The sequence below is a fragment of the Passer domesticus genome, chromosome 12 (genome assembly GCF_036417665.1).
Source record: "Passer domesticus isolate bPasDom1 chromosome 12, bPasDom1.hap1, whole genome shotgun sequence".
Classification (NCBI taxonomy): Eukaryota; Metazoa; Chordata; class Aves; order Passeriformes; family Passeridae; genus Passer; species Passer domesticus.
In genome coordinates, this window is record NC_087485.1 from 1267282 (window position 1) to 1294320 (window position 27039).

The 27039-nt window shown below is 53.6% G+C and overlaps 1 protein-coding gene across 2 annotated transcripts in view; it reads left to right on the forward strand.

The window, feature by feature from the left end:
• ANKRD11 (ankyrin repeat domain containing 11) overlaps window positions 1-27039 on the forward strand; it is a 128024-nt gene that overhangs the window by 77745 nt on the left and 23240 nt on the right. For both annotated transcript variants that reach the window (XM_064387138.1, XM_064387139.1), the window contains exons 3-4: window positions 17670-17814; window positions 24732-24870. In XM_064387138.1, coding sequence (XP_064243208.1) covers window positions 17728-17814; window positions 24732-24870 — 226 coding nt within the window. In that variant the 5' untranslated portion in view covers window positions 17670-17727. The remainder of the gene's footprint in view (window positions 1-17669; window positions 17815-24731; window positions 24871-27039) is intronic.

Sequence of the window (27039 nt, forward strand, 5' to 3'; positions counted from 1 at the left end):
CTGTCCTCTGGCAGTGGAAGCCATTCCCTGTGTCCTGTCATTGTCCAAAGTCCATCTCCAGCTCTCCTGGAGCCCCTTCAGGCACTGGAAGGGGCTCTGAGGTCCCCCCAGATTCTTCTCCTCTCCAGGCTGGACAGCCTCAGCTCTCTCAGACCCAGCAGGACCCAATCTCTAGCGGGAGTCTGTCCTCTGGAACAGAAATGAAATTTACCTCATTTACCTTCCTCTCCCCTTGTAGACAATGGTATCAAGTTAGCTTTCTCACCAGAACTGGGATCCCCTTACCTGCCCAGCTCCTGCTCTCAGAGCAGCAGGAGAATACCTTTATTCATGGTGGAGGAGCCATGGAATACAATCAAGGTGCCCACAGTCTACACCAGAAGTGGGCTGCCAGGTTACATTTCATAGGTGAAAATTCTGTTTTGGTTTAAATGCACGTGGAATATCTTCTTTGCAGTTCAAGGCATGTTAATGCCTTAAAAAAACTCAAAAATTAAAAATCTACCATTTAAACTACAGAAAGATGTAGATACAGATGTATTTTTGCCCCAGTCATCTAGTGCACAGTATGTATTGTAGATGTTCACAAGCATTTCTTTTCCCTGGGAGTTTGCTGCTCTCCCACTGATTATTTTTTCCTTTCCTTTTTTAAAGGAATCTGGCTAAGGCTTGACCTAGTTTGGCTGTCATCACACCGTGAACAGTGCAAGCCTTCACCTAACATAGCTGTCTATATTTTTGTTCTGTAGGCTGTGCAAAAATAGCCACGCACAGCCAACAGCTGGGGGTGAGCACAGCACAGGGTTTGCAAGGAGCAGGGCTGGGAAGGTGCTGTGGCAGCAGGGATCTCTCCAGGAGCAGGCAGACACTGAACCTCATCCCTGGGGTGGGATCCTCCAGGGGGATTGAAAAGAGGAGATGGGAGAGGGGCTTTGGGCAGGGGCCTGGGGGACAGGACAAGGCTTCCCACTGCTCTCTCCTGCCATCCCCTCGAAGCTGGGACGTTTAAGAGCTCCCACAGAGCCTGTCCCGTGGGTGGGTGACATGGGGACCTGCGTGTGGCAGGGGGTGCAGCCGTGTGCGCCCTCCTGGAGATCTGAGCTTTCGCTCTGGGAATCCAAATATAGCTCCGTGTGATCAAGTGCTCGCAAAGAAATGGAGTAATCCATACTTGGGACAAGTCCAGGGCTTAAAATTCCTAACAGCCTCTTTCCCGGCTCGCAGCATGTCCTGCACTCAAGGGTTAGGAGAGTCAAGGTCTTTTGCTGCTGATGGTTTAATTTGGACAATGAGCATCACTTAAAAGTGGCATTTTCCTGCATTCGTTTCACTCTTACTTTCCAAAGAATCCTTGTGATCCATTCAGGCTCCTCCCTTTGGATGCTAATGGACTTCTGCTGGGATTTTGTTGTTCCTGCAAAGCACCAGGGTCCCATGTGCAGGGCTGGGGCTGGAGAGCTGCTCTGCCCTGAGACAATGCCCCCATTCAGGGCCCGACTCGAGGGGAGGGGAGGGGCAGTGCTGATGGCAATTAGTGTGCAAAGCCGGTCCTAATCGATGCCTTGGCTGGGTGTCCAGAGTGCTGAGCTGGTCCTTCCTTGCTGCACTAAACTAAACCTGTTCCTCAGGCACTTTTTAGAAAGCAAGGAAAAAAAAATAAATTCCCAGTTCACTTCTCAGCGAGGGCAGAGCAGCTGCAGGAATCTTGGTGAGAGAGAGTGGCCACAGCTGGTTTGGACCAGCCTTTTTGGAGGTAAAAGCTGCTACAAATAGTGCTTGGTCCTCACATCCTTCATGTGTGGGGTGGAGGGACTGGCTGTAGTGGGACAGCAAAGGTGCTCCCATGGGACCAGAGGGTGGTGAGGGGCTGCCACAAGTTGTCCATGGAAGCTGTGGCTGCCCCTGGATCCTGGAAGTGACCAGGGCTGGCTTGGACAGGGCTTGGAGCACCCTGGGATAGGTGCCCCTGCTCGTGGCAGGGGATGGAATGAGATTAATGTCCCTTCAACCCAGAGCATTCCAGGATTCTGTGGTTTAATTTGCTGTTGTACAGAGGACTGAACAAGCCATGTTTTGCTGTAATTCCAATGCCAGAATTTCCAGTATATCCCAGTATTGTGGGACAGGCTGTGTGTGGCAGGGAAGCTCTGCCTGTCCTCACAGCTCCAGTGTGTCCTGGCACAGTGTGGCACCTGTGACATCCTGCATTTCACAGGAATCCCCTTGGTTTGTCCATATCCCAGTCTGTCCGTGCCCTGCTGCTCAGACCCGAAGGAAACAATCACACTTTGTGTTTCACAAGCTGTTTTTAATCTCTTGGCTCAATCCCAGTCACGAGGCTGTGAGGTGAAAGGGCTTAGAGAGAGCAGCATGAATCGTGACCATCCCCATGGGCACCGGGAGGTGGCTGCCAGGGGGGCAGACCTGGAGCAGCCAAACCGTGTGATCCCGTGTGCCAGGAGCTGCAGGAGGTGCTCTGCTGCCTGCCTTGGCCTTGGGAATGGGCTGGAAGGCAGCAGGTCCCGTGGCAGGAGCAGGAGGCTCAGGAGAACCATCTCTGATGGCTCCTGCTGGGGTCTGGTGGCATTTGAACCAGTCATGGCTGATGTGTGGCCTTAAGGAGTTTGTCACTTGTGCTGTGTTGTGGGAAAGGCTGTTTGACCTCTGACAAATGATGGATTAACCTGGAATTAGGAGCTGGGGACCTGGCCCTCAAGTCCCAGCACACTGAGTTGCCACTCTTGGGAGCATCAGTATGGAATCATCACAGAATCTTGGGTGGGAAGGACCTTAAAGTCCATCTTGTTCCACCCCCAGCCATGGGCAGGGACACCTTCCACCATCCCAGGCTGCTACAAGCCTCCTCTAGCCTGGCCTTGGGCACTTCCAGGGACCCAAGTGGGATCCACAGCTTCTCTGAGCACCCTGTGCCAGGGCCTCCCCATCCTTACGGGGAAGAATTTCTTCCCTATATTTGATTTGAATTTCTCCTCTTTTAGTTTAAAACCATCACAGTTTGTCCTGTTGCACTATGAAGGTTTGTCCCCATGTTTCTCATGGGCCCCATTATGTATTGAGAGGCCATTTTAGGATTTGCTAAAATGGGTAAATAATATAATTATTTGTAGATCATTGGCAAGTATAAATCCTACATGGGGGCTACATTCAGGTGTCCTTCAAACCTGAGCCTGCCATGGCTGCCTGGGGAGGAACTTGTGCTCAGAGCACATTTGGGATAATTGTATGTGGCGCTTTCCTTGGACTTCATGCAGTTGTTCCCTTCTGCATGGAAGGTGGGATTGAATGGGAGCAGTGAAGCCCCCGTGTGCTGGGGTAGCTGCTGGAGATGTTTCCAGCTCCAGCCTTGCTCTCTGGTGGCTCAGCACACCCACCCCAGGTGGTGGGGCTGGTGCAGCACAGTGGGTGGGATGGGGTGGGATAGACTTTCCCCGTACGGCACCGAGGCGTTAACATTTTCCCTGGAATTTTAAATAAATCTCTTCATGTGCAGGCTGGGTTGTGACTCACACCCTTGGGCTGATGGCAGCAGCAGCGTGGTGAGCTCGCACTGAAATGAGGACAGAACTCAGCTTCTTAAGGCTGGTCACGTGTTAAAGATGCAAAAGGATGTAAAGATGCAAAAAAATAAGGATGGGAGAGAAAACCAGGGGGTGGAAGTGTCCTGATCCAGCAATTTCCATCCAGAGTAATGAGGGATTGGAGAGCTTCTTCCAGCTCTGGACCTGCAGTGTTCCCTGCTCACACATGCTTATGGACACTGTGTTACGGCCCAGAGCTAGAAACAGGTGCTTTTTACCATTAGAAAGGCAGAAAATCGCCCCTCTCGTGGTGTGAAGGTCTTGCCTGTGCTCTCTCAGAAATGCTGAGTGTGTCTTCAAATGGAAGAGAGTGGAAATGATGTTGTGGATGATCTTTGAATCCACTTAGGCTATGGAAAACTGTACTGCTGAATTTTAAAAAAGGAGAAAAACCCATAAAACCAAAAAGCAATCTGGACTAGACGTGTTGGTTAATGCTGTTCTTGTAAAACCGTGTGGCTAGGTCCAGCAAAATAGGGATATACAGAGCACTTTGGGAAAATGTACTGGGGGAGGTCTTGAGGAGAGAGGGAAAGGAGAAAGTACAACATGAATGGATGACTTGACTCGAAATCCCTGCACTCAGGGAAAATAGATTGTGACAGTGGGTGAGTCATACAGAAACTGCTTGGAAATAGAGGGGAATGTGAAAATACCTTTGGATTTGGCCACTGGGGAGCTGCACCTTGCCAGACGGGCAGTCAGGGAGGGGAGTGGGTGGGAATGGAGCACGAAGATCCCATGGGGGTTGTAGTCACACGGGGATCTTGGAGGTCTTTTCCAAACTCAGTGACTCTGGGATTCTGTATGCATGCAGAATGTAGGTTCCATGAGCAGCCATGGCTTGGTTTGTGATCTGTTGGTGGAGTGGAGGAGGAGGAAGGCTGGGGAAGCCCTTGAAGGTCACCACGCTCTGCAGCCTTGCAGAGCAGCACAAGGAACCCTTGGCCAGCAGAAGAAGATGAAAGAATTTCTGTGCAGATCTGTTTATGTTGATATTCTCGAGAACATGGGGGATAAAAAGCTCCGAGAACCACTGGGGAGTTTGTTGAAAGGGTTGTGGATATGCAGCTGGATCTTCCCTGCTGAAAACAGGGCACGGGGAGGGAGGAGGGTGCAGACAGATCCACGGGCTCTGGTGCCCCTCTGGCGCTGGGACGGGGGCTGGAGGAGCCTGTCTGGTGAATCAGCAGCCCTGGGTCGGGGTGCTGTGTCCCCAGGCTGTGCCTGCAGGGAGCTGATGCTCCTGTGGGAGCAGGTTTGTGCAGGAATCTCATCCAAACCAGGCTCTGACTAAGTCCCATCGCCATGGTGCAATGCCAGGCCGGGTTTAGGATGTGGCTGCACCTTGGAAAAATCCTGGGTTCTTGCTGTGAGGTCCCTGTTTAGGCAGTGCTCACATGACAGGCTGCTTACAGGGGAAATTGAGCTGCTGCTGCAGCACCTGGTGCATCCCAAAGTCCCGACAACTGCCTTGGAAAGCAATCTCAAAGCCTATCTGCCTTGACAGTGTCTCTTAATGGCTTACTAATAATGCCTGAAGATTTGCTGGAGCTCTGCCACAGCCCTGCTGTAGAGTCACAGAATCATGGGATGGTTTGGGTGGGATCTTGCAGCTCATCCTGTTCCACCCCCTGCCATGGGTAGGGACACCCTCCTCCCAGCCTGGTCCAGCCTGGCTTTGATGGGTTCAGAGTGCTTTGCTCTCCTCCAAACTGAGAGCCTCTCAGCTTTCTGTGATTAAACTAAATCCCCCAAACTGGGAGCATCAGAAGGTGCTTTCCAAGCGCCCTCCAGGAGGCAGCCAGGGCAGGCAGGGAGGGATCTCCTCAATTCCTGGCAGAGGGGCAGCATTCAGGAGCGCTTTCTGCTGGGGTCAGGCCCGTGGGGTTCATTGTCATCTACAGCCACATCACAATGGGGGACATGGGAGTGGCTTGGATTTCTAAAAGTTAAGGTTATTGTGTGAGCCCTAAAGCAGAAATTCCAGCTCTCTAAACATATTTTGCCATAGCATGGGGTTTGTGCCTGTCAGGAGGGGGAAAGGGTCATGTAATCCAGGCATGCAGCACTGGATTAAATTATCATGTGCTACAGGGTATTAAATCTCAGAGTTTGCTCTCATTTTTGGAGGGGAGGGAGATTTCTGTGACAGAGCAGCATTGCTGCCAAGCTGAAGGAGGCTTTTGTTGTAAAACAAAATAGGAATCAGAACACTCAGTGCACACCTGGCTTTTAGACATTGCCAGAGAAGGTTTGTGTACAGCCCTGACAGCTCAGGGTGCTCCAGAGTGTTTGTGGGGGAAGAGGGGCTTGGTGCCAGGGAGACTCAGGTTGGACATTGGGAAGAACTTCTTCATGGGAAAGGTTGTCAGTCATTGGCAGGGGCTGCCCAGGAGGGTGATGGAATCCCATCCCTGGAGGTGTTCAAGGGGTGCCTAGATGTGACACTCAGTGCTCTGGTCTGGTGACAGGGTGGGGATTGGTCACGGGTTGGACTTTGCTGGTCTTGGAGGTCTTTTCTAATCTCAATGATTCCCTGAAAGCAAAAGCAAATGGAAGCCAAGAGCTTTGCTGGTGCGTTGCTGGGATGGTCAGTTCCACTGCTGGGAGAAGGTGGAGGCGTGTGGAGCATGCTGGGGCCGAGCAGGGCGCAGAGGCAGCGCGGGGCCGGGTTTGAGATTTCCGCAGCCGCGGCGTGCCAGGCGCTCGGGCAGCCAGGCAGTGCCAGGCTCCGCTCCTGGCCCGGCCCGCTCCGCTCCCCGGGCTCCGCCGACGCCCTGTTAATAATTACTAGAATGTACTTTCGGCCAGGTTATTTGTTTTCCCTCCTCATGATGTGCAAGAGCGGATAATGAAATTAATTTGCACACTTGGTGAGTTTGCAAAGCCGGCTTCAGCCACGTTGCCACGATACTGCGGCGGGGCCGGCGGCTCCCGGGGCCGCTGTTTGCACAGCCGGGGCTGCTGCCGTGGGCAAACAGAGCCCGGAGGGAGCTGGGCTCTGCCCAGCCAGCAGAAAAGCTCCCTGCAGAGCCAGCACGGAGCGTGTGGGCAGTAAAAGCCCTTCCAGGCTGTAAAACCCCTTTCCAGCCTGTTAAACCCCTTTCCGACGTGGAGTGTTTGATGCTGCTGATTCCAACCAGTTTAGTAGGTCAGCAGCCCAAGGAGGAAATTCCAGTGTTGCTCCTGCAAGGTTGTGGAGCCCTTTGGTGAATTCAGGTGTTTTGTCGTCGCTTGTTGTTAAGCCCTGAGTCCTGTATCGCCCAGCCCAGGTGTGTGCTATGTGAACCTCGGTGTTCCCAGGAGCACAGGGCAGTGCTCCCTGGGGCTGGCCAGGCTCTGCTGGGCAGGTTTCAGTCAGGAGGTGTCTGGTGAAGCTGCCCAGTCTGTGGGATTCTCTGGAGAGGTGGATGAGCTTCCCTGTGCAGTGACTGGGAACTGCAGCTCTGACATTCCCATCTCCCTCACCTTGGCTAGGGGGCAAAATCAGTTTGGGACAAGATGTCGTTGGGTTGTTTTCTGTGCCCTAATTCACCACACAGGTAAGGGACCGAGCCAAGAGCACAAAACTGCCAAAGGCTGGCACTCCTGTCCTGCTCCCGAGGCCCCTGGGGCTGAGCCCTCTGAGGGCACCAGCAGCATCTGCTCCCTTGCAGGGGGAGCTCAGCGTGGCTGTGTGCTCCTGAGCCAGGCTCTGCCAAGGGTTCCACTCTGCTTTGTGAGAAGGTTCAGTCCTCAGATCACAGGGAGAGCTGGCTGTGCTCAGCTCTCCAGGCTGTGGTTCCCCTTTGCTTGCTGTGATCCTGCTGGGACTACGTGTGCCAGGTGTGCCAGGTTGGCCTGGCACAGACCTGGGGGACCAGCAGTAAATAGTACTGCTCCTGTTGTTCCATTCCTACCTGGATCCTCGTGCTCCTGCTCCAAGGCTTGGCTCCATGTGTCCCTTGATGTGTTATTTTGGTGTGTCTGCAGCCTGGCTTTGAATTGCTTTTGGGGTAGAGGTTCCTGTCACTCCCAGCTTATTTTCCCCCTGCCAGGGTCACAAAGCCTGGCTTTGATCCCTCCCTTCTCCAAATTCTGCTACCGAGTGCCACGTGTTCACCCCGGGCTCCTCAGCCCGGGGGAGGCAGGCAGATCCAGCAGGCAGCTGGGAGACAGACCTTGCTTTTTAAGGAAGACAAGGAGGCGGCAGAGAATCTGTTGGGTTTTTTTCCCCCAGTTTGCCACACGTATGTGTTGTCTGAGCTTTGCCTTTTGGGAGATGCTGGGGCTCCTGGGTGAGCTGTGGTGGGGCTGTGCTGGGGACATCAGCAGGGCCACACATGTCCCACCACACCACATGTCTGGTCAGGTGCTCCAGGTATCCCTAGAATTACAGAGTCATGGAATAGTGTGGTTTGGAAGGGACTTTAAAACTCATCTTGTCCAACCTCCTGCCGTGGGCAGGGACACCTTCCACTAGAGCAGGTTGATCCAAGCCCTGTCCAGCTTGGCCTTGAACACTTCCAGGGATGGAGGATCCACAACCTCTCTGGGTATTCTCAGGTTTTGGCCAGTGTTGAAGCAACAGCTTTATAACAAATCGTTTTACCAGAGGCCTCGTGTCACTTCACTGGGCTCAAAATCAGGAAGGGCTCTCTGGTTTTTTATTTTGGGGACTCATGTCCTTAGAGAAAAATCTGTTAAAGCAGGTCTGTTCTTACAGCTCCCCATGGCACCTTCAACAAGAGCTCTGTAGAGAAAATGGAGTTTCCTCCATACAAGAACATACCCTTTTTGGTGAATGCATTCCTGTGTCTTTATATACAGTAGAGCTCCTTCAAAAGCTGGGTGATTTAGGAGACGGAAAGCTGCAGGTTTGTGGAGAACTCACCTTGCTTTGCGTATTTACAAACCAGCAGCAGTTTGTGCTGTGCCCAAATCTCCCTGCCAGCCCCTGGCCCAGGATGGCCCCTTCCCCTGGGCTGTGACGCATGGCTGGCTGGGGTCCTGGCACAGAGCTGAGCCTGGTCTGGGCCTCCTGGCACAGAGCTGAGCCTGGCCTGAGCCTCCTGGCACAGAGCTGAGCCCGGCCTGAGCCTCCTGGTACAGAGCTGAGCCTGGCCTGAGCCTCCTGGCACAGAGCTGAGCCTGCCTGAGCCTCCTGGTACAGAGCTGAGCCTGGCCTGAGCCTCCTGGTACAGAGCTGAGCCTGCCTGAGCCTCCTGGCACAGAGCTGAGCCTGCCTGAACCTCCTGGTACAGAGCTGAGCCTGCCTGAGCCTCCTGGTACAGAGCTGAGCCTGCCCGAGCCTCCTGGTACAGAGCTGAGCCCGGCCTGAGCCTCCTGGTACAGAGCTGAGCCTGGCCTGAGCCTCCTGGTACAGAGCTGAGCCTGCCTGAGCCTCCTGGCACAGAGCTGAGCCTGCCTGAACCTCCTGGTACAGAGCTGAGCCTGCCTGAGCCTCCTGGTACAGAGCTGAGCCTACCTGAGCCTCCTGGTACAGAGCTGAGCCTCCTGGCACAGAGCTGAGCCTGCCTGAGCCTCCTGGCACTACTATGGCCAAGTCACCATGTGCTGCACCAGGAATGGGAAAACTGGATGGGAGGTTTGGCTTCAGGAACAAGAAGAGCAGAAGTGGGGAAGGTAACGGGCTTCTCCCCATCCACCTGGCAGCAGAGGGTGTGTGGTTTGCTTGGAGGAGCTCGGTATTAGTGTTTGCTGTGCTGGCTGTGGCACGCAGAGCCCCTCAGCAAGCGCTTTGCTGTCACACAGCTCGTTCAGTAGTGATGGGCTGTCGTCAGCAGCACAGCTCCAGCTGGAGCTCAGCTTCCAGCTCGAGTGAAACAATCAGGAAATCCACTGTTGGTGTCGGTGTGTCAGGGCTCAGAGAGCCACCGTGGCTTTTGGAGTGGTACAAAAGGTGTGGTGACGGTTCTGCTGCTGGGAGGGAGCACCAGCAGCTGAGGACAAGGGCAGCCAGCTCCAGGTGAGCCCAGAAGTGTGCACAGGAGCCCTTCCAGGCCCCTCTCTGCCCTGCCCTCCCTCCTGCCTGGGGCAGTGACTGCGCTGGAGCCGGTGCTGGCCCGGCCTTGGCGCTGTGCCGAGCTGCTCCGTGGTGCGTGCCGTGCTTGGGAGAAGGGCTTCCCTGCCGGGCGCTGCCCTGGCACCAGGCTGGAATTTCTCATGGCCCAGGCTTTTCCTCATCTCCCCAGGTGCCTCCCATGCTCACAGAGTTCCAGTTTAATGTGAGCTGTGAATCAGTGTTCTCTTAGAATCATGGAGTGGTTTGGGTGGGCAGGGACCTTAAAGCACCCTCATCCCACCCCCTGCCATGGGCAGGGACACATTCCACTAGAGCAGGTTGCTCCAAGCCCTGTCCATCCTGGCCTTCTGTCCATGTCTATTCAGTTGTTGCCCTGTCATTTAAAAGCTGACAGTAACATGGCAAACAAATCCCAGTGCTGCTGCGAAGTGTTTTGTACATGGATCAAATGTGAGTCTGGAATCTGGAAGCCACTGGCCTCAGTGAGAAAGAAGAAACAGGAAAACAAAACTCTTGGGTTTGCAGATCCCGAATAAGAGGAAATCACTGAAGTTCTGTGCTGGGTTTTCCCCAAAGCCTGATGCCTTCAGGGCCCCTGTGTGAGATTTGTTCTGTCTGGACCTTGTTCCTGAATCCACCAAAAATATTTCTGAGGCTGCCACACTGGGAGGAAGCACGAGGATGCTGAGATGGAAAGAAGGGTCCTGGGAAGAATTGTGCAAGAACGGGAGAATGGGGAATGTTTTGCTGCCATTACCATGGATTTTCCTGCTCACAGCTGGGAGAAGATGTTACTTGGCTGTTGCGACATCATGGACTGAAACCAGATATAAACACAATCATCCCAAAACTTCTGTCCAAATCCCCCAAGGCTCAAGCAGGGATTTCACTGGGGGGTAGCTGGTGTTGCAGAGCCCTCAGTGGAGGGTCTGTCGACTTGAAGGACCCTGTTGGGTCATGGCACCTTTAGCAAAATATTTTTGGTTTCTCTCTTATGTAATGAATGTGCTTGGTTGTGATCTCCTCTCGGGTTTAAGAGCTTAAGTCATGTGGTTTATTTGTAGCTAAGGCTGTTTCTTGTCCTAGATGTGGACACACTGAGCAGGACAGGAGTCTCAGTGGGGTTTTGCTGGGGGCTGTGTGTCCATTAAATGTGTGTGTGTGTCCATGTGCACATGTATGTACAGAGATGGACACTGGGAATATGGAGTATTTATGGTGTGGGTGACACAGGTCACTGTCTGGGCACCGACAGCCACTGCTGCTTCATCTGTCACCCTTGGTCCATCCTGGTCAGGAATTGTCTGTGCTCACTTGTTTCTCTGCCTTGAAAATCGGGTCTGGCTCGTTTCTGGGGCTTGGCTGATGCTCCTGAACCCCTCGAGCTGTGCTTGGAAACTGCAGCCACAGCTCCATGCCAGGCATGGGGGGCAGAGCCCAGCTCCCCAAACTGTCCTGGGAATGGAGCTGGTTCTGCAGATCATATTTTGCCAGGATAAAGCAGCCCTGGGGGATCCCTGTCTTTCCCAGCTGGTGGGACCTTCAAGATCTGACGTGCATCCTGGTGAGCTGCAGGTGAAGGCTTCGTCCTCCCTGGACATCTCAGCCCAGCAGCATCACGTTTCTCCCTTGTTCTCTTTATGCTGGGTAGTTTGGGCTGTGTTTTTCCTCCCGTGTGCAGCAGCAGTGGGAATAGTCATGTGGAGCTGGTCACTGTTTTAAGGAGGTTGATGTGCAGAAACTTTAGTGGTGACTGTGCTGGCAGATGTGGTTACAGCTCTCTTTTCTAGCTGAAGCCTGATGAGTGTCCAGCAGAAGCCGAGAGGAGATGGGAGAAGTGCAGAGTCCTCCCTCTCTGGCAGGTTTTGATCTGGGCTGCTGATCCAGAGCCATCCCAGGGAGGACAGCAGTGTCACGATGAGCTCTCCCACCCTGGCTAGCAGTGGTGCAGCAGGGCCCTGTGCTGCTCCAGAGGTTTCCACATCACAGCTAATCCTGCTCCCAGACCGCAGCCCGGAGCACTGACTCAAAGTACAGTTTTGTAACTTGGCCAGGAACCAGATCATCGGCAGCATCCCGAAATGGAGCAATACCAGAGGCAGCTGTGGACAGATAATTGAGGGAAGGGTTTGTGGGAAAAATTGCTCCCGGAAAAACCACACAGGCGAGTGGCTGCTTGTGGGTGCAGGGCACTGTCAGGGCTCTTCTAGTTTGGATTTTGTGTCTCCTGAGAATGATCCCAGCTGGAAGATTCTGAATCACAGTGTGGTTGAGCAGAAATTTCCAAATATAATCCTGTTAAATAGCAACACTTGGTGCAGTAGAAATATGTTGAGTTGTCAGAATTGGAGACCACTGATCTCTTGCTGGGGCTGGAGGAGACACTGGGAGGTCACAGGTGTGGGGTTGTGGCTTGAATTGAACCCCTTAGCCAGGATGGGTTTGTGTGGTGGAGCCATACTGGAGAACCATGGAGGAGCTGGACGTTCATGGTGCCCAGCAAGGTCATGACCATCATCTTCATGGTGATCCTTGGAGACCTGGGTGCACATCCATGTGCCTCAGCTGCTCCTCTTTGTTGTTTTCTGCAGGTCCTGAGGAACTCTGGGAAGGGGCATCTGTCCCACAAAAGATTGAAATACTAACGGCTGCTGTAATTCAGTAATATTATTTAATTCAGTTTAATTTGAGTAACTTAGGCTGCAGAATCACTATATTTTGTTACAGTGGGGGTGGGCAGGCCCTGGCACGGGTAGCCCAGAGCATCTGTGGCTGCCCCATCCCTGGAAGTGTCCAAGGCCAGGGTTTGGAACACTCTGATGTAGGGAAGATGTCCCTGCTCGTGGCAGGGCTGAATGAGATGGGCTTTAGGGTCCCTTCTAGCCCAGACTGACATTCCATGATTCCAGCAGTAGGTTTACTTGGCTGGTGTGTGTTTGAGAGAGCAGCAAGCCTTGCCCAAGCCAGTCATTGCAGAATATCAGGAAGTCAGGATGTATGGGGTAAAGAATAAATATTTTTGGAAAGGTGTAAGAAAGGACAGTTACATGGGACCAGGCAGTGACTGAGAACAGGAAAGGAGAAGCCGGGCAAAGAGGTGAAGAAAGATGTGTCATCTCTAAGAACTCCTGGTAAGGAGCGACATTCCCTTTCAAAAGCCAGGAGCAGACAGGTGACAGGTCCCCAGGGTAAGGAAGGATGTGGAGTTGGTGGTGAGGACATGATGGAGCTGTGAGCCCAGCTGACAGTGCTGCCCCACCGTCTGCACTCCAGGAAACACGGGCTCTCCATCCTCCTTGGTTTGAGTTCTGCCTCTGAGAATTAGCACCTTGCACTGCTCTATCTCAGTAATAGCTAATCTTTGTGATTGCCCATTGTCAGGTGCTGAGGAAACCACCTGTGTTTGCTGTGCAGGTTTGCAGGTTTGCTGCTCCCAGCTGTGTACTCACTGTGGAAAACCATGGACTTTGCTCTTCCGGAGCCGAGCTGCAGCACAAAGAGCAATTGTTCCTTGTTCCCCAACCTGCACGTCCTTCTGGTGCTCACAGGCAGTTTTGGGGGCTGGCTGTGGCTCGTGTTGGCCAGACAGGTGGAGGATGCTGCTGGGACAGGTGGATGGATGCGCTGGTGGAGCAGCCTGAGCACGCAGCAGGACAGTGATGTTTTTGAGAAGCTGTGGCTGCCTCCTCCCTGCAAGTGTTGGGTAGGGATTGGAGCAGCCTGCTCTAGTGGAAGGTGTCCCTGTTCATGGCAGGGAGTGGAAAGGGATGAACTTTGAGGTCACTTCCAACCCAAACCATTCTGGGATTCAGTGGTTCTGTGTGTTGAAAGACATCAGCTCTTGGTTTTTTGCCTTTGCTTTCCAGAGCTGGGGGACAAGTGTCAAATTGTGGGTGTGAGTTATTAATCTGAGGCAATTTTCAAAGATTTAAGACAGCATCCTTAAAAGGAGACTGAAGTATTAAAATTTTCGTTTTTCACATGCTTGTTCCTATTCCAACCTTTTCAGACCAAACAAATGTGTTGGATCTGTGCAAATAATGTCTGGGGCTTTAATTGCATCGGGGGGTTTGCACGGGCAGGAGCCTCCAGCCAGCTCCCTCCTCTTCTGGCATTTCAAGAAGGCTTCACAATCTTTTTTACTCCAAGCTGGCGGGGTACAGGCAGGCTGCAGTGCACAGATCGTGGGCATGAGCTCATTTGTTGTGGCTTCAGATTGAATGGCAGGAGTTTGGCTGCTCTGCAGGAGGGCAGGGAAGGAGGGCTGGGTCCAGGAAAGGCTGTCATTCCCCTTGGAGATACATCTGGAAATGTTCTTTATTCTTTCCTGTCACGGTGGGGCGGTTGGCCAGAGAAGCTGCCCCATCCCTGGAGGTGTCCAAGGCCAGGTTGGAAGGGGCTTGGAGCACCCTGGTCCAGGGGAAGGTGTCCCTGCCCATGGCACAGATAAGGATGTTGGGGTGTTTCTCACTGGTTCCATGAAGCAGGAGGGGTAGGGATGGGGAGTTTAAATATCCATAGGGTTGGTTAATGAGGAGCTGCTCTCCTGTCGAGCCCAGTGTTGGTGTTGTCTGGCAGGGGCTGGAGTCTGTCTGTGGGCTTTGTCCTTGTTCTTTGTCCCTGTCCCAGTTTGCCCTTGTCCTTCACTGGAGCCTGTCCTGGCTAATGGGTGCCACTGCTCCCACGCTGCCTCCCGGCTGCCCACATGTCCTGGGGTTGAGCCAGCAGTGCTTTCATCCTCTTCCTCCTCCCTCCAAGGGGCAGATGACACCCCCTTCCCTTCCATCCCTTCTGGGACCGTGGCCTTTTGAGGTCCTTCACAGACATATTTGGTCTCAGTGTGTGGCTTGGACTTGGTATTTGCCCTGGGCAAGATAAAAACCATTTCCAACTGTTTGCTTGGCCCAGCGAGGGGACAGGGGATGATGGTGGGTGGGTGTGCCAGGGACTGGCTCTGCAGAGCCCTGCCATTCCCAGCCAGACTCACTCTGCACAGCTCCAGCCCTGCTCCTGGTTGTGTTCCAGAGTTCCTCCATCCTCTGGGAGGCTGCTCGGGGTGCTGTGGGGGCTCTGACCCCCACCCAGGGCAGGGTGGCTGTGCTGGGTGTCAGCCCTGCTCCTGGCTGGCAGTGTTCCATGGGCTGCCACCACCACAGCCTTCCCTGCTGGATCCAGCCATCCTGAAACAGCAGGAGCTGCCATACCCAGGCCAGTCCATCCCAGGGCAGGCTCCCCTTCTCTCTTCACCCCTTTCCCAGGGATTGTGTGGGATCCAGCCTCTCCAGCAGCAGGGTCTGCTGTGGCCAGGCTGGGGGCCTGGTGTGCACCGGGCTGGCCCCTGGCCAGGGGTAAACAGCTCCTTTGTTTTCCTGGAGAAGTACGAGGGATTATATTCTGTTGAGCTCACTCGGTCTCCCACTTGGTATTGTGCAGCCACACGTAATGGGCTCCTGCGAGGAGCTGGGTTAATTGTTTGTGACATAGGAAGGGTGCTGGTTGTCTCCTGTAGGGAGGTGAGCTTGAGAGGGGCATCGTGGAAAGGGGGTGGCTCGTCCAGCTCCTAAATTAGGAAGGATTGAAGCCAAATTGTGGTTCTGCAGCCCTAGATTTGCCACTCTGCAAATGCTGTCTCGAGCTGGGGAAGGCTCTTCCAGCCAGGAATCTGTGCCTCCCCTCTGACTCCTATTAAACGTGCTTAAAAATGAAACGAACTTATTAAACGTGCTTAAAAATGAAACGAGGGCTGCGTCGTTGTCAGTAATTGTTGTGCAAATGTGATACTCCCTGCAAGCTGTGGAACAGGCCAGGGCTGTGTTTACCCGGAGAGGCAGCCGGCTTTCCAAGTGTAATGAGTCAGCTCCGCGAACAGAAGGGGCGCAGAATTAATCTGGCATCCGTCTGGCCTTTTCTCAGTTAAACAGGTTTTGGAAGCTCCACGTGAATAGGTGCCTACCCTGGTACAAGCAGCCACAAAGGCTTGGGAGTGGGCAGGATTTTTTTGGGAATGCATTGGCAGAGTGCAGATCCTGGGGTGCTGTGACGTGGGGCTGGGTTTTGGCTGCTGCTGGGGGCACAGTGTGGCTGGTCCCACTGTCAGCAGAGGTGAAGCTGCTTGGGTTTAATATCCGTTACAAGGAGTAAATAAATTTCCCTTGCCCAGCAGTTCATCTGGATTTCCACCTCTTAGATTTGCAGCAAATATTGAAGGGAATATTGTCCTCTGCTCCTGCCTCCTCCCAGGCACACGCTCCTGTCTCCTGTATCTGCACCTTAATGAGCCCCTGTAAGAGAAACCGAGGGGAAATAATTCTTCCATGTTCCCAGCTGGCTAATGATGCCTGGCAGAGAGAGATTCCTGGGGCTGGGAATGGCTGGAGCTGCTCCTGCAGGGACCCAGTGGATGTGCAGCATGGGGGGCACCCTGTGGGCTCTGGTGGCTGTCCCAAAGCTCAGCTGTCGAGCAGGGGGGCACGAGGAGGTGTTTTCTGAGTTCCCAGAGTTTTGTTCCTAAATGGGGATAACAACCTTCCCACAGCCAGGCAGAGGAGCTGTGGAGAATCCCAGAGTGTGCCTTGGGAAGCAGAGTCTCCTGCTGGAAACACCAGCACTGTCTGTGCCTGCTGCTTTGCTCTGGGAATTGGTGCTGCTTCAGGGCTGGGCTGGGGCCTCTGAACCACCTTATAAAACAATACAAAAAAAACACCAGCCCAAAGTGTCCCAAGGCCTCTGAGGTGTAAATGGAACAGAAATTTTGAAGGGATTTCCAGAGAACTTCTAAATACAAGACCTCTCTCTCTCCTCCCTGAGAATTCCCATCTCCCTGGACAATTTCCTGCATTGTAGCTCTGCAGAGCTGCTGCTGTAAGATGTAAATGGTGCAATTTAGAGCTGGCAGGTGACAATTATGTTGGGAACAGTTCCTGTCTGTTCCACTCCAGGCTCAGGCCAGGAGCCCAGTTGCTGTTGGGGTTGCTGGGGGTCACTCCTCACAGATATCCCCCTCCACTGATGCTTTCCTCCTCTCTGGGGAGAGGAGATATTCTTGCTCACCTGCAAGGGCTTTGGCTGCAGCTGGTGTTCCTGAGCCCTGCTCCAGCTCCTGCCTCTCTGTATTTCACACGGCAGTTGTCTCCCAGCCCTGTAACCAGGCAACACAGGAGGAGCAGGAGTGCTTTGTCCTCTCCAGGTGGCTTTCCCAGGCCAAGGGGCAGGGCAGGGTGAGGAGCTGTGACAAAGCAGTGCTGGAACACCGAGCCCTCCACGCTCCCTGCTCCGGCCTCACGATGGCAACACGTTCATAAAGGGCATTTTTAATGGGGGTTGTAATTTGTTTGGTTCTGCAAGTGTGTCTGGGAATTCAGTGTGGCAAACTGGGGTGCAGGGCTGTCCCAGCCCGGGTGTGTCCCCCCTTCAGGACAGAGCCACGCTGCAGGAGCCTCTGTGTGGGCTTGGGGTGATGCTGTGGATGAAGAGCAGCAGGGCTGTTACTCTTTTGTGGGATTTGATCCCTTCTGGGCTATGAAACAAGCCATGTCTGCAGCTGCAGGATCCAGTTTGGAGTTGGCCTCTTCTCCCAGGAAACAAGTGATAGGTTGAGAGGAAACAGCCTCAGGCTGTGCCAGGGGAGGTTCAGGCTGGAAATCAGGGGGAATTTCTTCATGGAAGGGGTTGTCAGGCATTGGAAGGGTCTGCCAGGGGAGATGGCAGAGTTCTCCTCCCTGGAGGTGTCCAAGGAAGGCCTGGATGTGGCACTGAGTGCTCTGGGCTGCTGACAAGGTTGGGATTGGGCACAATGGTCTTTTCCAAGCTCAGTGATTCTGTGTGATTCCACGTGTGATTCCTTGCAGCACCTCTGTTACTCTCTGGGAAGGTGGCAGGAGCCTGCTGCAGCTTTTTCCACATTTGAGGCTGCTCTGCCATCCTGGTGTTGCCATCCAGGGCTTGGGAGGGGGTTTATCCCCACGGGGAGTGCCTTGTCTTTTCCCCCACAATGCAGAGATCCTTCTGAGATGTCTGACCTCCCTTTTCCTCTCTCCTGACAGACGGTTGATGATGAGGCGATGGCAGCATAAATGAAGATCAAGTAAGGAAGGCAGAACGATGCCCAAGGGTGGGTGTTCTAAAACACCACAGTCAGAAGATTTCTCTCTCAGCAACGACATGGTGGAGAAACAAACGGGGAAAAAGGTAATGTGTTTGGGCCACCTGCCCTCCTTTGGGGTGCTGCTCTTTGAGCCTGGATCCTGAAGCCATGGCACGGTTTGGCATGGCAGGAGGCTGCCCTGGGCTCCTACCTGGGGATTTTCATTGGTGTGCTGGTGCTCTGCCAGCTGGTGGGGTTGGGTTTGTTTCCCTGTGGCTGCAATCCTTCCTGGGAAGTGCTGTGCTCACCTGGGCCCGAGTCAGCTGAGCAGCAGGGGCTGCTTTGGAAGATTCTTTTTTGCAAGTTCTGTGTGGTTTTAGGGGTTTCTGCACTCCGCTGTGGAGAGTGATGTGGTGATGGTACAAGTGTGTGCTGGGTGAGGGAGGAGCTTCTCCTCCTCTGGGTAGAAATCCAGGTCCTTGTCAGCACGGCTGCTCTGGCTTTCCCCAGCAGCTCTGCTGGACCAGGCTCAGCCTGGGAGTTGCTCTGCTGAAATTGCTGCTTCTGAGAGTTGATCTGAGATGTTGTCTGGTTTTTGGCGTGGCTTAGGTGAAACTACTGAGATGAAATCTCAGTTTAAGGATAAATACCTTCACACTTCTCCTCTTCATCCCATTTTGCTCCAAGCATGAGCCCAGTCTGCTCTCATTCAGCTTTTTCCCCCTTCTCAGTATCAGTCATTTCCAGTCAATAGCTGTGCAGAAAACTGTGCAAATGTTACCTTTAAATAAACATGAAAACCTACATCTACTGAATTCTGCTAAGGAACAAGTCTCATCCCCTTCCCTTTCATCTCCTCGCTCCAGTTTCTCAGCATTCCCCTGGGAGTTTCTGCCAGGCCCGGGAGCTGCAGCTGAGCATGGTGAGCCCCAGCTCCATCACTTCCCCTGCAATCCCACCCCAGTGGTGGCAGTAATGTATGACTGAGCTGACATTATTGACAAAACGAGAAAAATGCAGAATAAGCACCAGGGAAATCCCAGGTAGGATTTGGTTATGGAGCACCTTGGAGTGGCATCTGCCACATTCCTCTCTGTGTCACTGTCACTGCAGGAGTGCTGTGGGGCTCCTAGGAGGGGCAGAATCTGGGACTGGGGATGTTATGGGGGGAACAGCTGCCTGGCAGCACTGGGAAGATGCCAGCCTTTACCCTGGCAAAGCAGGCAGTGCCCAGCAGTGCAGGATATGTAAATACAGGCTCGCTCTGCGCCGGGTAAGAAGCTTAATGCTGGCGCAGGTGCTTGGGGAGGGAGAGGATCAGTTGGAATATGAATCAGCTCCCATTTTATTCCATCCACTCCGACAGCTTAAAGGCTGCTGTTATTTACAGAGCAGGTTTGTCGAGCGCGCGGGGCACGCCGGGAAGCGGAGTTATCTCCTGCTGGCTCAGTAACTGGGACACAACTCCTGCCTCCCGTTCAGAGTGCCACTCTGAGGGGACAGGGCACAGCTCTGCTCCTTCACTTCTGCCTTTTTCCACACAGGAGACGCTCACAGGCTCTTGTCCTCCCAGGGCCGAGCTGAGCTCCAGCCTGAGTGGCTTTTGCCCTGTTTCTGGTTAATTCTGAAGCTGAGCTGGAGCAGTGACTCAGGGGAAAAGCACTTCGACCTCCTCCCTGCAGACGCTGTTGTACCTGCCTGTCAGCAACCGCTGCCTTGCATTTATCTTGCCTTTGTCAACACGTTCAAAGGCCCGAGCTGGGCCTTGGCACAGCTTCCCTGAGAGGCTGGGGAGGGAGGGCAGAGCCCGGGTCAGGCACAGGGACCCGCCGTGGGCACGGGGAGAGCCTGGCAAAGTGCTGCCAACCAAGTGTGCTCCTCTTAATGGGACCTCAGTGTCAATAGTTGATTTAGCATTAAACAGGCTTTACGTGCCTGGGCTCTGCAGCTCTGGCAGATGAGGAGGGTCCTGGTGCTGCAGTGGGCTGAGTACCACGAGGGGGCTGGCCTTGAGCTGAAAAAGAGGAGGTTTATGTGGAATATTGGCAAGCAATTCTTCCCTGTGAGGGTGGGGAGGCCCCTGGATCCCTGGAAGTGTCCAAGGCCAGGCTCAGTGGGGCTTGGAGCAGCCTGGGCTAATGGAAGGTGTCCCTGCCCATGGCAGGGGGTGGAACATGCTGAGTTTTGAGGTCCCTTCCCAGCCAGACCATTCCAGGATTCTGTGATCACCACCTTTTGCACCTGAGTTCTGTGCTCCATCCCCTAGCAGGCTCCCAGGGGAGCTGCCCTGCTCCAGAGGGCTCCTGGAGGACAGGCTGTGAGCTGCTGCCTTACAGGAGGGAACTCCTGGCTCTCTGCTCCTGCCCTCCATGAGGGCCTTGGGAACTGGTGGGATGCAGGCCTGGGAGGGAAGTGGATTGCAGAGCCTGTCTGAGGTGCTCCGTGCTGTGGGATGAGGAGCTGTTTCTCCCAGTTAGTGGAGCCCTTATAAGGCTGCACAAGCCTGCCCGGGGCGGGCCTGGCAGCCCCGGGCTCCTCCTGCTCCCTCCAGCCTGGAGGCTTTTGTAAAAATCTGCATGCCATATATGAATAATTCTCCTTTCTGGTGTAGATCCGCAGATCCCCGTAGCAGGAGATTACTCACGACTGAGGCAGAGCAGAGCACCACAGCAAGGGTTATATCAGTTGTCAGAAGCATTTCCTGATGGGCCTGGCCTGGCTGCGTGGTTACACCGTGTGCTCAGCACAGCCTTTGCCTCTTTATGGGGAAATGCTCCCTCTTGCACTGTCAAAAGTGCATTTTTGCTGCAGTGAGCTCCAAGCAGAACAGCACTTACCCCAATTTTTGCTTGTAGGAGCTGGCAGAGGTTAAAAAAAACTGAGGTTTTTCTCCTTCCCCTTCTCCCCTTTTCAGAAAAGGGAGCATGGTCCTTATTTTTCAGTTCTTTATGAATCCTCATGAATCTGTAGTGCTGTCAGGGCTTTCCAGGCTGGATGAGTGAGTGCTGGGCTCTGTGTCCAGCACAGAGTCACCCACCAGGGTGTAAAACCTTCAGGGGTGTCTGGGTGACTGAAGAGATGACATTTCAGTGAAGTTAATCAGCCCGTGCTCATCACTGGGTCATATTTCTTACAAACTTCGGTGCCTGAGGCTCACAGGAACAGGGCTTCAGCTCCAGTCACCTCCACGCCCCACGTTTTATTGCAGCATTGATAACAACACAAATTCACACTTTCTGGCATTTTGTGTGTGCTTGTGTTGTACTCTGGCTTTGGGCAGGCTACGGGGGGCCCAGATTTAGGGAATTGTTTGGTTTTCACCACAACCAGTTGCTTTCTGGGTAAAACTGAGTCCATTCCTTTTTGTGACGTTTTTTCCCCCTCTCCCTCCCTGCTGGCAGAGCTAGGACAGACCCAGTGGTGCAGGGAAAGTCCCTCTGTGGCACATTTGCTTTCTGCAGCGTGGGTTGTTTGCCCACAGCAGGAGCCTGACGTGGGGCATGGCCCGGGGCACCAGCCTTGGAGCCCTCCTGGGCTTCTCCTCCCAGGCTGCCCGGGCTGGTTTTGTTCATTGCTGCCTAATTTTTACTGACATCACAACCTGAAATGCTTGGAGCTCGTTTTGGAGAACAAAGGGCTTTGGGGATTTCCATGGCTGGCAGTGCAAGTCTCTGCACAAGCTCTGGGCTGCGAGTCAGGCTCTGTCTGAGCAGGGTGACGGGGCTGGGAGTGCACATTTCTTTGCATGGCTTTGTAAATCATAGAATCATGGGTTGGAAGGGACTTTAAAGCTCCTCTCATCCCTTCCAGTAGGTCAGGTTGCTCAGAGCCCCATCTAAATGGCTCTGTCTTGCAGAAATCTGCTTCAAAAAACCCCCCAGGGTTGTTTTTGCTCTGAGGACTGGCCTTTGGCCAGTTTGTGTGTCACAAGTGCCCTGAGCAGATTGGTATCAGGGGCTGTGGTGCTGCTGGGAGAAGCCCTTCCATCCCCACCCTGCAGCATCTCACTCTGGGTGCTGCTGGGGCCAGTTCCTGGTGGGTTTGTGCTGCAACCGCAGCAGCTGAGAGCAGCCTGTGATGCATCTTTTCACTTTTGCAAGAGTAGCTCAAGGTGGCTTGTTACTCATACAGTAACTCCACTGCAAGTGTAGTGTGGCAGGAGGGGATTTTTGCTGCACTCACAGCTGCTGCCTGCCCTTTGCCAAAGCAGCTTTTATTAACACCTGCAAAGGGGAACTTGCTGCTGCTGCTGAGCTCTGGACTCTTCCCCATCCCCAAACTCCTGTCCCGGCCTTGGAGAGCCCCAGCTCTTACACAGGGCTGTTCTTACAGCTTTCTCTGCAATGGCAAGGCCAGGCTGGATGGGGCTCTGAGCAGCCTGATCTAGTGGAAGGTGTCCCTGCCCATGGCAGAAAGGGTTGGGATGAGATAAGCTTTGAGGTCTCTTCCAACCCAAACCATTCCAGGATTTTGTGATTCTAATTTGGATTTGTTCCATTTGTGAAACCTGATTCCAATGAGTCTGAGCTTACTTTAAACATGAGAAGGCCTAAAAATGAAGCCAGGTTTTACTCGAGTAAAGGACAACATTATAGAATTGGAAATAATTAGGGAAGTAAAGCTTAAAATAAGAAAGCGAAAACTTTCAGGAATGGGACTCTCCAGCTGCCTTGATGTTCCACCCAGTGCTGCAGGCATCCCCAGCAGGTCTCTGCTTTCCAGGGGGAAGCAAAGTCTGGATCTTCCTTGCTCCAATTAGTAGAAAGGTTATCGTTGTGCTACTGTAGGAATTAATCTTCAAAGCGGTGCCGGCGCTTCCTTGGCTGCCTGCTGCTGAATTGTGCTGAGCTGGCTGGAGCAGCAGTTCCCAGCCTTGGGGTGGATGCAGAGGCAGCTCTGCCCGGGCGTGCCCAGCACCAGGATTCACACAGACACTGCCAGGGCCACGCTGGGCTCACCCCTGCTCTCAGGAGGGTTTCTTCATGGTTCCCCTGCTCTGTCTCTCCTCCCACAGGGAGATTTTAACAACGTGGCTTTAAACTGCAGAGGGCAGGGTTAGGTGGGATTTTGGGGAGAAATCTTTCCCTGTGAGGGTGGGCAGGCCCTGGCACAGGTGCCCAGAGAAGCTGTGGCTGCCCCTGGATCCCTGGAAGTGTCCCAGGCCAGGCTGGACAGGGCTGGGAGCAACCTGGGATAGGGGAAGGTGTCCCTGCCCAGGACAGGGCTTGGAACATGATGATCTTTGAGGTCCCTTCCAACCCAAACAATTCCCTGATTCAGACTTTCTGAATGAGCTGTATTTTTACCTGTCCTGCCCTTTTTCTCGCTCCTGAGTGCACGGAGATCCCAGGCAGCATTAATCCAGCAGAAAACCTACCTGTATGTCTAAGAGCATCATTGAGATGCTTCTTGAACTCTGACAGCCTTGGTGCCCTGACTGCTTCACCCTGGAGGAACCTCACAGACTCCTGTCTGAAGTGTTCAGAGATGTCCTTTATTCAAGTAGATATAAGGAAAAGTTCAGACTGTGAATGGCCACTGTAGAAAAAGGTGCATTATTTATTTGGTGGCTTTTTTTTTCAGGCAATATACACATTTTATTTTATTCCTTTGATAAAAAAATTCATAGAATCCTAGAACTAGGACAGACGAGGGTACCTGCTCACAACACGACATCCCAGGCAGGTGATGGAAGCTCTCTGCCCTCACTGCCACCTCAGAGCAGTAGAAGTGGCATCATTTTTTAGTCCGAACTATTTTTGTTCACCTCAGAAAGCATAAAAAGCAAAAGCTTTTCAGCGTGGAGGGTTTGGAGGAAATGCTGGAGTGTTTGTTTTGGCTGTGGGGGCTCTGTCCCGTGGCTGCAGGGCCGTGCTCGGCGGCTGCTCTCCAGCAGGGCTGCCCTTGCTGGGGCTCCGAGCGTGCCTTGGCTGCCTCCCACCCCAGAGCCCTGTCAGGCAGGTTTGTTTCTCTTGCTTTACCAAAAAAGGGATTCCCCAGCCCATTTCCTTCATCCCCGCTGGCCCCGGGGCTGGCCCCGGGGCTGTCACGCTGCCTGTGGTGCAGGGATGCAAACACATCCCCCTGGGGCACTCAGGGGCTGAGCTGTGGGCTCCAGACACACACGGAAAGAGGAAGGAGCGACGTGACAGTGACAGCACAGTCCTGTGACTGCTGGCACTGGGGCCACCTGCCAGGCAGCAGGACTGTGCCTCTCTAAACAAGGGAATGCTCCTGGGTTGGCTCGTCTGAGCTTCCAGCCACGCTCTGGCATGATTTCGTGTGCTGAGTTCTTGTGTTTAATCTCACTGTGCCTCTCAAGCGCAGAGTCTGGGTTTTGCTGGGTTCTTGAAATCACATCTGTGACCAAGCTGCTTGTGCTGCCCTTGTTGTTCAGGCAGGGGCACAGTGCTCAGTCCAGAGCTGCTCACTTAAAATAATCCTGCTCCTCACATGCAAAAAACACAGGGCATCGCCTAGGGCTGTGCATTCCTGGCACACTGGACTCCTGGAGTCTGAGCTGGGAACCACTTCTCCCTGGTCAGGTGAAAAATCTCACCTGTCTCAGTGTCTGTAACTTCTGTTTGGGATGTTCATTCAAAATCTCTCCCTGCTTTTGAGCAGTTCACAGCGTTTCTGCTTCACATTAAAATCCAAACCAGCCCAAACAAGCAGCACTGATACAAAGCAGGAATGGGTCTTTCTTGTGGTGTGGCTGCATTTGAAAATCCTCAAATTCCCCCATCCCAGCCTACCTTCTCTCTGTGCCTGCAGCCATGTGCATCCTCAGCTTCACACAAAGTGTTGGCTTCGTTTTTCACAAGAATTGGTTGGAATTTGGCACCACACAGCAGCCTTGATTGGCCTGACTCTTCTCTGGTGGCGGTAGAGCTTTGTATCCTGGTGGAGGCTGCACAGCAGAGAGGGAAGGGTGTTCTATGAGGCCTGTGCAGGATTTGGGGAATCAGGTGAGCACGGTGTGGAGAAGGCTCTTATTGACCTTGGTCTCTTTCCTTTCCAGGATAAAGATAAAGTTTCTCTAACCAAGACTCCAAAGTTGGACCGGAGCGATGGCGGCAAAGAGGTGAAAGAGCGAGCGACCAAACGCAAGCTGCCTTTCACTGTCGGAACAAATGGAGATCAAAAAGACTCGGATACAGGTACAGACATGCCACATCCCTCCCTCAAACCCTGGCTGCTGGGGCTGGTGGGGAGCACCAGGATCCAGAGTGCAGCCAATATGGAAGTGTTGTACCAAATTCCTTGTAGTTTTTAATTGAAGAAAGAGGCACGTGGACAAGGGGCTGGAGAACTGCTCTGCTCCACATGTGCACATCTGTTCTTAGTGATGTTTGTAGGTGGACAAAGCCATGGCTGTGTGAGGAGACCCCCCCTTCCTTCAGCTCTTGTCTGTTTTCCTTGTTCCTGATTATCCCAGTTCAGGAACTGTGGCTGGGACGAGCCATGGAGCAGGGCCTGCTTGTGAGAACTTGGAAAACAAGGGAATAAAGCTGAGTAGTCTTCAAAAGAAAATCAGCAAGTAGAATCTGGTCAAGCAAGTCAGTCTTGTAGCAGAAGAGTGGCTGGTGCATGAGGCCCCTGGATGGGCTGTTGGATTTGTTAGCAGTTGGGAAGAGCTGTCACAAAATGGAGAAAATGGTATTGTTTGGTTGTAAGGGGCTGAGCTGTGGATTTCTAGGCAGAGGTTTGTGTGGGTCCTTATTGTACATCCCTAAGAGATGTGCATTTGGAAATAGTTGTGGCCAGGTAAAGCTCAGTGGTTGTGTAAAGAGATAAAACGGGCTGAAAGTTGGCAATGTGCTTGAAAATGGCACAAGGGCTGTGTTTGCTGGTGCTGTGTGGTGAGCCTGGCAGGTGGCCTGACAGGGGATGTGTCTCCTCTGCTTCAGGAGTCAGGAGGGCAGATCTGGAAGGGCCAGGAGTGCCACTGCAGCAGTGAGAGCTGTTCCAGGGGCAGGACACACGGGGGTGACGTGTCCTCCCCTGTTACCCCTGTGCTTTTGTGTGACTCTTATCTCAGACACATCCTCTCCTTCCTCTGCAGAGCTCTTCCCCTTCCTCTCGAGCTCGTCCTTCCTGGGGAAGTGGGTGAGCTGAGGGCTAGCAGCAGCCCAGCTCCCAGAGGACACCCAGAGGGGTTCATGGCACTCACAGACCCATTTAAAGACAAACTGGGCTCTCACAAACTCTGGGAAGGTGTATGGGAGGTGCAGATAACCTGTTAGGTGGGGACTGGGGAGGAAGTGACTCAGCCACTGGGTTGGAGATCCCAGCAGGAATCACTGTGCACAGTCAGGCTGGTGCTTAGCAGGAGCCTGTTTCTCTTCCCTGACATCGTTCACTCCAGCAGGAATCAGATGCTGGAGATGGGAAGAGACTTCCTGGCACCTTGCTCTGCTCTTGCACCACCCCATTGCAACCGTGGGGTGTTTCAAGCCTGTGTGGTCCTTGGCCTGGCTCGAGCTCGAGGCAGGTACAGACGTGTTTGTGGTGCTCAGAAGCTGCACTTTTTGGGGTGGAGGGGTCCCCCCAGGTCTGTGCTGCTGCCATCAGTGGCACCTGGCTGAGGACACAGGTGTGACATGCAGGACAGGCTTTTGTCTGGAGCAGAGGCACCCAGCCTGTGTTCCTGCAGGAGGAGGAGGTTGCTGCTGCCTGTTCTGCTCCTCAGCTCTGCTCCCAGCCCTCAGAGAAGTGGGATTGCACCATTGCTGCTGGCTGACCCCAGCTGGTTTATGTAACGTGCTCCTTCTTCCCAGGCTGTGTCCCTGGGCTGCTGTGTGCATGAGGGGGTGTGCCAGGATGTTCCACAGCCATGTGGAATTCAGCTGGAAGGACGTGGGAGCTGGGAGCGAGCAGAGCTCTCTCCTTGCCTCTAGTGGGGTATTTTTCTCCTCTTCAAGTGTTTAAACAATAGCGTGGATCCTCATCCTGATGTGTTGCAGTGACTCATTTTCCTTAGCACGGTGTGTGTTGCTTTTCTCCCGGATGGATCTGGCTCAGCCTTGACGTAGGTGCTCCATGTCTGGGGTGAGAAACATCAGAGCTGGGTTTGGCTCCCGTGGAAGGGCAGCACAACCCACCCGGGCCAGGTGTGGGGCAGCAGCTGCTGCTGCAGGATGGTTGTGGGGTAGGTGGGATTTTTTCCTGTGAGGGTGCTGAGGCCCTGGCACAGGTGCCCAGAGCAGCTGTGGCTGTCCCTGGATCCCTGGAAGTGTCCAAGGCCAGGTTGGACAGGGCTTGGAGCAGTCTGGGGTAGGGGAAGGTGTTCCCCCATGGCAGGGGGTGGGATGAGATGAGCTTTGAGG